Raw genomic sequence first — 13,287 nt, 5'->3', positions numbered from 1 at the left:
CTCTAAACATCATTGTTACATTTTGACAGATTCAATCCCACTGATTCAAAAACTTGGTTGGATTAGAGAATGAAATCCATAATTATTTAATCTAGCATACAAGGTCTGTCTCTTCCTCTCACTCAAGTCTGGGCCTAACCGACATTTTCAACTTTATTTTCCTTAGTAAAACTGTTTCTGAGTCAATGTATTCCTAAACCCATGTCTTTAACTCATATCTTTCTTCCCCATATACATTTTCCAATCACCCTCTATCTTTACCCATTAAAATTCTACCCTCCTAATTTCACCTTTCATAACACTTTCTTTCTCCTGTTACCCTATTGATAACTGCTATCTTCCTTGATTCCTCTGGCATTTGTGATTTATATTTATGTGACAGACACATAATGTATTGTCTAGCATTATAATTTTTGTATGTATTTCTCTAACTTATAAACTCCCAGATAGCACCTTCTAGTTCTTCTTTTCCTTCATAGTTTCTGGTATATTGCATATAAATCATTCTTATTAAATGAATTAGTATTTTGAATAAACCTTAAGAAACGGATCCATTTAATAAGGAGCTCACCCTCTGTGCACATATCTAAAAATGACAGACATTAATACATAACTTTAAATTTTGCAAAGTACTTTATATAATTATGTCATTTGCTCCTAAGAATAATATTGTCCATGCAAAAAATACTACAAATATTATCTACTGCATTTTGTAGATGAAAAAAAATTAGGCTTAGAGGTTAACTTGCCAGCAGTAGGCTATACAAGCAGCACTGTGACTAGTAGGCAATACAAGCAGCACTGAAGCCAAATCTCTCCTGATGCAATCCACTAAACCCTGTTGCTTCTCTAAACTAGCTTTAATATACATATATATAAATTTATTGGGCTTTTTTTTTTTTGACCTTGGATGAGATCTGGAAGACTAACAGCATGTTCCCTTCATCTTTCTAAATTTCCTTTCTATCCAACAGGCTCTTATTAAATCCTATTGATAATAATGATAAATGCATACTACAGTACTATTGGGGGATTAACTGGCTTGAAGTCAAGCAAAACTATAAATTCCAAAAATGTCAATATGAATAAATAAAAGGAGATTTTTTTCCCCCACAAATGAAATCACAAACCTATCACACTATCTTAGCACACAAATGCATGTTCTAGTGCTCAGAACAAGAGAAAATTTTATATTCAGAGTCCTATGTTTATTTCCGCCTGATAAATACAATTACAAACTCTGCTCCAATGTCCTGAATTTCCTGTACTTTTTCGTTCAAACAATGTTATGATAACTGAGTAATATGTACCAAGGAAGTACAGAAGGTGGTACAGAAAAGGAAGGATAATATTAGAGACAAAGCTACTGTTCAATGAAATTGGTGAAGTTAATGTTCTTCTCAGAGACATCTTTGCTTTTATGGGTACTAAGAGTGATCTGGACCTTTTTATATTTCACTGAACCATTCATGCTGTTGATGGTTCAGTTTTTCATCTTTTAGAGAGAGTCCTATCATGAATCCCCAAACTCAGAGTCTTTGAAGTGGACCTATTTAAAGATGGCATCTCAGCCTTTCAACCCATTCTATTCCAGCCCACAAAGTTCAGATTAGGCATCAGCTAGTTTTACTCTACACAAGTATTGAACAGCTTGAGGTAAAAACTCTTTGGCTGTTCTAGTCATTTCACTATCATTTAGCTATGGAGACTATAGAACAAAATAATTTGTTCCTCCCTGACTCAGTTCCTGTCAGAAATATAAATATCATGGAGAAGGAACCAACAAGTCATGCCCTGAAAAAAGCAGCTTTTGAAAAATTAACACAATTGGATCTTTATTCAAAGCAATCTCATTCCTTATAAATGAGACAAGATATTCAGACCTTTCAGATCTGACACAGTTTGGAATGTAGAAAGTATGATACTGATTGCAAATACCAAAAGATGCTAAGAAGCAGGTAAAAACTGTTCAGTACTTTCAATTGTCTCTGATTCTTCATGACCCCGTTTTGGGGTTTTCTTGGCAAAGAAACTACACAGTTTGCTATTTCCTTCTCCTGTTCATTTTATAGATGAGGAACCTGTGAGGCAAAGAGGGCTAAGTTAACTTAATCCAGGTCATATAGCTAATAAGTGTATGAATCTGTATTTAAATTTATGAGAAACCATTTTCCTGATTCTAACTAAGCTCAGTATTCTATCTATTTCCACACCAATTTACCTCCTGCAGGTTATAGAGATTGCAGCAAAAAGGAAGATAACTACTAGCCTACCTAAACAACAAGTAGTAGAAAGCTAGTGCCTTTGCTCTCTGTCCTTCCTTTCCTTTTTCTTTTTCTCTCCCACTCAGTTGTGCTGAGTTAGATATTTCTCTAAAGTTCATATGAATATAAATACTTATTAAATCTGTATTTTTTCCATTAACAAAGTTATCCATTAATTTAGCAGGCTGAAGACTTATAGAGATGTCAAGTGTTACACAAAATTCTTTCCCAAAAATAATAGCCTTAACAGCTTCATAGAATCTTAGAACTTGAAAATTAGGGGTAGCTTAGATGGTGCAGTGGATAGAGTGCTAGCTCTGAAGTCAGGAGGACCTGAGTTCAAATCTGGCCTCTGAAATTTAACACTTCCTAGCTGTGTGACTCTGGGCAAGTCACTTAACCCCAACTATTTCAGCAAAAAAAACCCCCAAAAAACAAAAACAAACAAATTGAGAGTTGGAAGGAAACTCAATGGCTGCTGAATCCAACCCATATAATAAAGGAATCTAGGAATCTCCACTGTAATTACCCACCACCAAGAAGTTATTTAGTCTTTGCTTAAAGACCTCCAAGAAAGGGACATTAAACAGCCCATTCCATTTTTAAATAGCTCTAACCTTTAATAATTTTTTACTGACCTCAACTTAAATTTGTCTTTTTACAGCTTTCACACTTTGCAGGACCATCATTGATCCTGGTTTGGACCACTGAAGCCAAAGGAAATAAATCTAATCCCTGTGCCATATGACAATCCTTCATATGCTTGAAGACAATGATCATGTCTGTCTGTCTTTCCTCTCCCACTTGAAAGTGGAAGACTTTTCTTTTCTAGGCTGTTCTTTTCTAGGCTAAATATTCAGTTTCTTCAACAGATCCCCATATGACAGTCAAAGCCCTTTATCCCTGTGTGTCTTCTTCTAGAACACTCTATTGGCTATCAGTGTCTTTCTTAAAATGTGGTATTCAAAACTAAAATACAATACTTCAAGTAAGCTTTAATGAAAGCAAAATACTGTGGGATTATCACCTCTCCATTCCTGGAAATTATGCCCTTTTTGATGCAATCTAAACCTCCAATAATTTTTTTTGGCTGCTACATAACATTTCACTCATATTGAGCTTGTAATCTATTAAAATCTTTAGTTGTTTTTTTTTTCCAACTGCTTTATAACCATGCTTCTTCTTATCTTAAACTTTTAAGGTTGATATATATATATATATTTATCAATCCCTCATGAATTTCTCTTACTAGGCCCAATGTCCTTATTCATCAATTCTTTTGGTTTCTGACTCTGTTACCCATATTTGGTACCATCTGAAAATTTACCCAATTAAATAAAACAAATTTTATTTAATGACAAAAATGTTAAACAGTATAGGACCAAACAGAATCCTTGGTGTTCTCTACAGGAAACATGTTACCCCAGTGATACTAAACAGCTATACTTTAGCTACAGTTATCCAATCAGTTCTGACTCCATCTTATTGTACTTTAAACATATTTAGATATCTAAATTAGGTATTTTTCCAAAATGTCTAATTTCTAAAATATATCTAAAATTAGATATTTTTCCATTGAGGGAGAGAAAAAGGAAGAGGAAGAAGATAGCAATAATGATGATGATGATGACAATGACAACAACTTCTAATTGGTTTAGCTTTCCTTATTGGCTTTGGCTCATTCTGAGATTGAGCATCTCTGACACTATTTATTTATTTATTTATTTATTTGCTGAGGCAATTGGGGTTAAGTGACTTGCCTAAGGTCACACAGCTAGGAAGCGTTAAGTGTCTGACACTATTTTTACAAGATTGTGTCACATTTTAATATTCATTCTGTTATTTAGGCTTCTATCCATTATATTCATTTTTTTCTGGACATTGCATTCTTGTATGTGCATGTGTATTTTAAATCTAGATTAGTTGGCAAGTATCCTGCATTCTAATATAAGTCTCTTCAAACACATCCCATTTTTCCTCATCATTGAAACTGTTTCCCTTTGAATCGTCCAAATTTCATCACTGAGTATCTTCTACATCCTTCCTAGGTTTAGTACTCCTGAATAATTTTCTACTTCAGATTCTATCTTTCTTTTGCATACTTTAAAATATATTATCTCAAAATCAAAGGTGCATGTCAAACTATGCTCAAATTTTCTTTTCTTTTCTATCACAAAGTAGAGGATGGACTAATCATCCCCCAAAGAGTTCCATCATTTCTAGCCCCTTCATCACTTCTTCCCTCATGATGAAATTTCTATCCAGAAATGAATTTTCCCATGTTGATTCTTCCATTTTTTCCCTTTACTTCATCGTTAATACAAGAGATGAAAGTCTATTTTTAAAAGAATATATCTTTCAAAATCACTGGTATTTCCAGTAATCACTTTGCTCATATCTAATAAATAACTAAACAAATATAAGTTCCACAGAACAGTTATTATGTCATGTCCAATACTTACTCTCCCAGGAACCAAGGGGATGGTAGCTTCAGCCTTGGTCCTTTCTGCTTCATCATAAGTAGGCAATGTGGTAGCCACATTGTAAGAAGGGGGCTTGGGAAATCCAGATTCATCTTTGTAGTCAAAATATGCTGTAGAGAAAGGTTAAAAAAAAAAAAATCACATGCATAGAAGGAGCTTAAAATAACTTATTTATTGCTTATGCCATGCATTCTTTCAATGGGTATGATTTTTAAATGATTTCTATGTAGATTATCAAAAATAAATTTTGAATCTAAGACCATCTTTGCCCTGTCATGTTTTTAGGGCAGCTCCTTCTATTGTCAATTCTTGTATGTTTTCAAAAGGCAAGCTAGTTTTAAAACTGATTTAAAGAAAAAGATATTCAATAAGCTAACCTGATGCATAAAAGTAATACCACATACCAAAGAAAAAAAGAAAATGTTTTAGAAGATTATGGTTTCCCTTCCATTACAATTAAGAAATAATAATTTTCACTATTAATTAGATAAATGCAAATTAAGACAACTCTGAGGTACTACTTCACACCTCTCAGATTGGCTAAGATGACAGGAAAAGATAATGATAAATGTTGGAGGGGATATGGGAAACCTGGGACACTAATGCATTGCTGGTGGAGTTGGGAAATGATCCAACCATTCTGGAGAGCAATTTGGAACTATGCCCAAAGGGCTATCAAACTGTGCATACCCTTTGATCCATCAATGTCTCTACTGGGTCTATATCCCAAAGAGATCACAAAAGAGGGGAAAGAACCCACATGTACAAAAATTTTTGTAGTGGCAAGGACCTAGAAATCGAGTGGATGCCCATCAGTTAGGGAATGGCTGAATAAGTTATGGCATATGAATGTAATGGAATATTATTGTTCTACAAGAAATGATGAGCAGGCTGATTTCAGAAAATCCTGGAAAGACTTACATGAACTGATGTTGAGTGAAGTGAGCAGAACCAAGAGAACACTGTACACAGTAACAACATGATTATGTGATGATCAACTGTGATGGATTTGGCTCTTTTCAACAATGAGGTGATTCAAGGCAATTCCAAAAGACTTGGGATGGAAAGTGCCATCTGCATCCAGAAAGAGAACTATGGAGACTGAATGTGGAGCAAAGCATAGTATTTTCACCTTTTTGTTGTTGTTGTTGTTTGTTTGCTTGTTTTTTTTTCTTTCTCGTGGTTTTTTCCCTTTTGATCTGATTTATTTTGCGCAGCACAACGAATATGGAAATATGTTTAGAAGAGGATTGTTTGCTGTCTTGGGGGAAGGAGGGAAAAAAATTTGGAACACAAGGTTTTGCAAAGGTGAATGCTGAAAACTATCTTTGCATGTATTTGGAAAAATAAAATACTATTAAAAAAGAAATAACTGATCTTTTAAATAAATGGTAACATTCATATCATAATAAAGTTCTTACTTTTAGGTATATGCATTTTGTACATTATTATGAAGAGTCATTATTGGATAAAAGATTTAGAGATAAAGAGACTTCTAAAGTCATCTAATTCAACTCTCTCATTTTACAGACAATGAAATTGAGGCATATAAGAAGTTTAAGAAGCTTAACCAAGGTCACACAGGCAGTAAATGGCAGAACCCTGATTTGAAGGCTGATCTTTGGACTCCAAATCCAACACCATTTGCATGGAGATTAGTACTGTCATCATCACAGAGATAAGGAAACAAATTAATATGACTTAAGAACCAGAAGACCTGAATTCAAATCTCACCTTTATTACTACTAAGAATCCATAAAAGCCAATTAATTTTTGTGGGCTTCAGTTTTATTATCTGAAAAAGGACGTATATGGAATAAATGATCTCTTAGGTCCCTAAAGGATCTAATTCTATGAATTTATGTTACAAACTGACAGGTCTAATACAATGGAAGATTTATATATATATATATATATATATATATATATAGTTGATAACTAGGGTCCAGAATTCAGGTATAACACCAATTACCTTTCTTTTCTCTTTTTAAAATGAGAAATTTCATGATCACTGTCCCTTATTGTCAAAGGCTCAAAGAAAAAACATTTAAAAAAAATTGTTTTAATATCTCCCCACATTCATGTTTCATTAAATTCCTACAATATCCTGTGGGAACTAAAAATGGCCTATAATTCAACAAGATTACATTTTCCTATTTTTAAAATTTATCATGTTTATTGAAGTTAGAAAAGCTATACGGTTTTAAGACCTAAGTAGCTTGGCTCTTACATTATTTACTGACATTTAAAAAACTATGTGTATGTTTTTCTATATACTATTATTCTTTTCTACTGAAAACATAATTCATAAGAAGATATGCTTAAACTTATAATTTTTATTTCTAAATTAATCTAAATTATCCTATTTCTACAGATAGTGCTATGAATATGTTTAAAATGTACAACTTAAGATGTTTTAAATATAATGTTTAAATAGCTACTCCAAGATGCAGCTAGATGGCACAATGGAGAGAGTACCGGCCCTGAAGTCAGGAAGACTTGAATCCATATCTGGCCTCAGACACTTAATACTTACTAGCTGTGTGACCCTGGGCAAGTCATTTGACCTCAAATGCATAGGTTCCCCCCTCCCTCCAAAAAAGCTATGCCAAGCTCAATGAAATTTAGCTACAGGTTTTCCCTACAAAAAGCCATACCACTACCTAAAAGAAAATGCCAAATCAATAACCAAATATTGCTTGATGTCTTAATGATGAACTAAGATTCTGAGATCTGAAAAAGAAAGGAGTTATAGAAATAAAGAGCCATTAGAAAATCTGCTTCCAATTCCAAAAGACATGGAATCCATTTTTAACACACCTAAATAATACTTAATACTACCTTATTCAATAATAATTCAATAATACTGCATACTACCTTAAACTCTATTGCACGTTAACACAACAATATTTATCAGATACAATTGGCACTGCTCAAAATTCAAAAATATAATCACTGTTTAACTAGCCAACCAACTCCAAGTCTGTCTACTAGAGGCCAAAGAACTCAAAAAGCAAAATAATATGAGACTATAAAAAGTCCTTCATACTTCAAAAGTGATTGAGGGCACCACTGTATTATAGCAGAAGCCATTAACTTACATTCATAACAAAGACTCTAACTTATCAAGAAAAAGTTAAAATATGTTCAATCTATATTTTGGAAAAATTTCCTGCCAAAATAGTTAAAATTTTTAATGTTGGTACTCTTGCTGATATTTAAAGGACTAAATTTTTACCTACTCAGAAACAGATTGGCTATAACAATTTATCTTCCAAAGACTCTCTAGATAAAGATTCTTACTCTTTAAAATAAGAATCCAGTTGTTCATTAACCAACTGAAAATTTTTACCAGTACTCCTTGAAATTACAGACCAAAGGAAAAAACCATAGCCCTCTAGCCCTCTGGTCCTCTGGTTCATTTTCAAATAGCCTCAGTTTTGCTCTGCCTCTCCTAAACAAATAGAAATTTAATGAAGCTAGCCCCAAAAGCACTATTCAAACATTTTTGTTTTCCCCTAATTCCAGATCAGTTAAAAAAAAAAAAAAAAAGATAACAAGGCAATCATTTGTGATGATATATTAGAAAAAGAAATTTTCCTGCGGAGTAAAAAGAGTGAGGCAGTTCAGTCCTTTTCCACTTACTTGCACTCTCTGCAGAGATGCTGCTGTACGGGGGAGGAGCATCACTAACAACTCGCTCAGGCTCTCCAGACTCTTCCTCATTCTGCAACTGAAAACAAATTTTATTTTAACAAATTCACAATAATTCAAAGTTTTCTGATATTATGACATTGATGTATGTGCTTAAATGTTTACTAAATGAATAGTTCACTCTTACTGGAGAAGCTACCAGTTAAGGAAAATAAAACAATATATAAACCATTCTGTTTGGCTATTTCCCAACTCAAGTTCATTAGATCAATTTTTCATATTTAAAATATTCAACGTTTTAATGATCCCAAATAGCTTATGCATTCTACTAGGTTTGACCAATGATTTAGCCTCACAGCAGACACTTGACAATGAGAGTAAATTGTTCAAAATACTCAATTATTTTCATTTTTGTTTTGTTCAGACCTATGATTTCACTAGGAAATTCTGGTGAGGAAGTCCCTTCTACCAATGTAAATCTTTTACTATTCTGCATTAATAGTCTGGATAAAATATCTAGGTTACTAGGAAGTCAGATGCCTTATCTGTAGCATACGGGGACTATAGAGCACTGGGCTGTAAATCAGAAAGTCCTTAGCTTAAATCCAACTTCAGACATTTATTAGATGTGAACCTAAACAAGTCATTTAATCTCTCTTTGCCTCAGTGTCCTCATCTATAAAATGAAAATGATAATACATACTTCCTTATGAGACAATTGTACCCATATCTTGTGAAAATCTAATGAGATAATCACTGTAAAGCATCTTACACAATAACTAGTACATAGCAAGCACTATATAAATGTTATTGTTGTTATTATCATTAATGCAACCCAGATGTTCCTGATCTGGAGCCCAATCAAGGCCAGATACCTACCCAATACAAGACACTGTCCCTACAACTTTTTAGCACATATTTCAAAGTGCAATTATGTTGTTCAACTGTTGATGGATGACAGTAGTGACAACTTAGAATAAGAAAAATTAGTTTTTAGCTTTTCCAACGTAATAGGCTGCACTGAGCCATTCAGTTTTCCTTTTCTCCAACAATACTGATTTATAAGTTGGCTGGTGTTAAGAATGCAATGTAAGGCCATGGAATATGTTTAACACTATATAAAAGTAAAATGATTTTTAAGGATCAAATATTTAATCCCATCTTTACTATCATTTTGGAAGCTTCACACCTATGATTTCAATGAAAGTTGGGAGTTTCCCTTTGAATGAACTCCCTTGATGAACACATCAGCCACCGTTCTGTAAACTTAGAAAATTACCTGGAGCTTTCTAAGTTAAATGTGACTTGTCCAGGGTCATATACCACTACATGTCAGAGATGAGACTTGAATCCCTAATTTACAGATCTCTTTATCATTATACTAACACGTTTGATCCAGTAAGCCAGGTTCTCTAGTCTTAAGAAGTGATATATATTTTACATTCTACCTCTGTTACAGAAAAACACCACAACCTAAAGCTTAAATATAGTTAAAAAAAAATCAAATATATGTGTTTTGAAAATAAAATGCTCAAATTAAAAAAAATCTATCTGTTAAAGACTACTTTCAATTTTTCATTTCCTATTCCCTTTATGTGATCATTTAAAACAAGGTGCAAGTTAGCAAATGTGCTAACTAGTATTATTCAATTTTTAATTTCAAATTCTTGTATACAAGCCTAATTTTCAAAATAAAGTTAAACCATATAATTATCCAAACATAAACATTTTAATGAATTTAATATTTATTAAGTGCTTGCTTTGTGCAAAGCACTGGGGAAACAGAGTTTTGAAAAAATAAAATGGTCCCTGCTCTCCAGGAGCTCATTCGATCTAAGGGGACATATAGTACATGTACAAGGTTTCAGCTGCAGGTGAGATGATGAGATGGAAAAATCCCATGATCCTTAGGGCACATGGCAAAGCAGATAGTGATATTTGTTCTTTAATGTTCATTTCCACTGTAAAATGATATCCATCTCTGAGATTGAACCATATGAGAGTGCCAAGGATTTTGGGTAGCAAGAACCTTCTTTTCTAGGTCAGCAGTAGCTCAGGCTGTAGCACATACAAATGCTAGAATGTATATCCACAGGAGTTAATTCTCAGCATGAAAGCTAAGGATTCAGTTAGGGGCTTGCCTGACCTCTGAGAGAGGGCTGGCAAGAGATAAAGAAAGCTTTTCCCTTCTCCTCAAGAGCCGGTTCCCTCATGATAAGGGCTAGACTATAAGCAGGACCAGTTATTAGGGGCTTACTGCCACTTCCAAAGATCCCATCTCTAACATTAAACTTGAATCAAGATAAAGTTTGAATTAATTAATTTTAACCAAAAATCAATTTTATAAAACTGTTAAGAATATCTATATATAAAAAATAACTCCACAAAATACAAAGATTCAAATCTTCACATAAAAATGCAAATATTTACCTTAATTAGATTCTGTAGTGAGAACCTGCTGAGTGCCCATTGTTCTGACAAACATTTCAAGCTCTAGGTGAATTAAGTTCCAGGAAGGCAAAAAGGGGATAGTCCAATGTTCCATATACTTTTCCTTTCCCATTCTTGTAAAATCTTTCAAGGGGAAAGGTACCATCCCAAACTCCATTGTTTTGCAATAAAGCAATATAGATAATTTTAAAAAACATTTTTAATAATATTGCCTTAATATGCAGAACTTGAATACATCAAAAGATTTGTGGTTTTATCCCCTTGAGTTCTTAGGAGAGGAGGTCATCTCTGAGATCTCTTCTAGTTCTAAATCCTAGAATATTATTGCTTTCTTGATGGGGCAATATCTAACAATGAATCCTTAATTAAGTTCAAATAGTTGCTTCTAAACTTCATTATTTTTATCTTATGAAGATGGTAAAAGAAAACATTAGTGACTTTGCATAATACAGCTGCATAACAATTCTCCTTGAAACTACTTAAGTCCACAGAAAACAAAAAATTTTACATTCAATGCCACTAATTATAGGAGACAAGTTTCCCAATAATCTTTAAAACAGAAATATATGATCATCTCAACTGAACAACTGAGATTTCTAAGAATAAATATTCCCACCTCCTCAAAAAAACTTGTCTTCTTTTTGAAAATATAATATAATGCTCATTTTAATAGGAAGTACAACAATCTCACTATAGTGATATTAGTATCTCCATTTTATCCAAATTCAACAAATATTTATTAAATATACTATGTACAAGCAAAATAACAGTTTGGTCATGTATACTTATTGTGTATCTAATTTATATTTTAATATATTTAACATCTACTGGTCATCCTGCCATCTGGGGGAGGGGGTGGGAGGTAAGAGGGGAAAAATTGGAACAAGAAGTTTGGCAATTGTCAATGCTGTAAAGTTACCCATACATATAACCTGTAAATAAAAGGCTATTAAATTAAAAAAATAAATAAATATAAAAATAAAAAAATAAAAAAGAATTTACAGAACTGGGGGGGGAAATAAATAAATAAATTGATAATTAGAATTTTAAAACTGAAAAAAAAAAAATAAATGAATATACTATGTACAAGGTACAGTATTAAGGTTAAGAAGATAAAAGATAAATGTGATCACAGATTTTGTCTCAAAGAGTTCTGTCTATAAAGGGAGTGAGGTGAAGTAGGAAGGTGGAAGGATGTAGGATTAAGTGCAAGGGTAAAAAGTTCTGAAAAATAAATTTAGGGAAATAAAACAGTTTTCTTTTAGTGTATTCAAATTTCACATAGATTTATCTAATCAAGCACCACAGTCACAGCTCAAAAACTTAATACCTAAAACTTAGCACTGTGGTATTATATATTATTCATTAACATATATCTAATTAGTAATTTCCTTTATAGAGTGCAAATATAGTCGTTTCATTGTCCTGAATAGTAAATAAAAAGAACTTATAAAAAACTTTATAGATCCTTTTCCATCTTATATTTCTTCTAGTTTCATTCTGAAACGTCTTGTTCTCAGGAGGACAGTTGTTTCAACAAATTTCTTTAAAATAGTTTTTCTCTCTACTGCTTCCCCCTATTTATTATGAAATATTATGTATACATAAATTTTTAATTACCCATATCCTTAAGATTTTACAAACAATTTTATAGATAAAGATTCTATCAATTGGCTATCAATTCACTATCCACAGATCATGGGATCATAGCTTAGAAGATAGAAAGGACCCTAAAAAGCATCAAGCTTAAATCTTGATACTTTACAGATAAGGAATCTAAGGCTCAGGGAGCCTAGGTTAAATACCTAGAATACATAGCATGCATTTTCACACAGAATTTAAACTATGTTTTCTTGATTTCAAGTCCAGGATTCTTTAGTCACACCTCACTCACACTGCCGTTATGTTCAACTCTTGAGTAAAAAATGATGAAATTGTTCTTGCAATAAATTGCTTTGGCTTATTTTTCTAAGAGTGATTTAGCTTAGATTAAGTTGGATATGTGTTTTTATCTAATCATCTTTAGTCATTCATGGCACATATATATAAGACAACTTTGCAGTGAATGACTCAAAAAGATTTTCTCTGCTAATCCTACTGTTTCATATTGGTGGCAATGCATTTGTATTGTATCATGTTATATTTTCTCAATAGTATTTTATTTTTCCAAATACAAGTAAAGACAGTTTTCAATATTCATTTTTAAGAATTAGTACTATATTTTAACATGTAAGCTAATATGTATGAAGCATGACAATTTGCTATTGCATGCATACATAAATACATACACATGAGAATTTTAAACTAGATTTGGGCAGACTAACAAGCAAAGACCCAACATGAAATATTGCTGCTTTGTAGCTATAAAATGTGACTCAGTGTAAGTTCTACAAGAGTTTAAAACATGATTTATTTGGGGGGTTTTTTGGACCCTT

The 13,287-nt window shown here is 32.7% G+C and overlaps 1 protein-coding gene across 3 annotated transcripts in view; it reads right to left on the bottom strand.

Annotated features, from left to right (window-relative positions):
• NDFIP1 (Nedd4 family interacting protein 1) overlaps nt 1-13,287 on the bottom strand; it is a 52,426-nt gene that overhangs the window by 19,788 nt on the left and 19,351 nt on the right. For all 3 annotated transcript variants that reach the window (XM_031953463.1, XM_031953464.1, XM_031953465.1), the window contains 2 exons: nt 8,393-8,480; nt 4,727-4,857 (listed from right to left, as the gene is read on the bottom strand). In XM_031953463.1, coding sequence (XP_031809323.1) covers nt 4,727-4,857; nt 8,393-8,480 — 219 coding nt within the window. The remainder of the gene's footprint in view (nt 1-4,726; nt 4,858-8,392; nt 8,481-13,287) is intronic.

This window comes from Sarcophilus harrisii, chromosome 2 (assembly GCF_902635505.1).
Source record: "Sarcophilus harrisii chromosome 2, mSarHar1.11, whole genome shotgun sequence".
NCBI classification, from domain to species: domain Eukaryota; kingdom Metazoa; phylum Chordata; class Mammalia; order Dasyuromorphia; family Dasyuridae; genus Sarcophilus; species Sarcophilus harrisii.
This window is presented reverse-complemented; position numbering and strand designations above follow the sequence as displayed.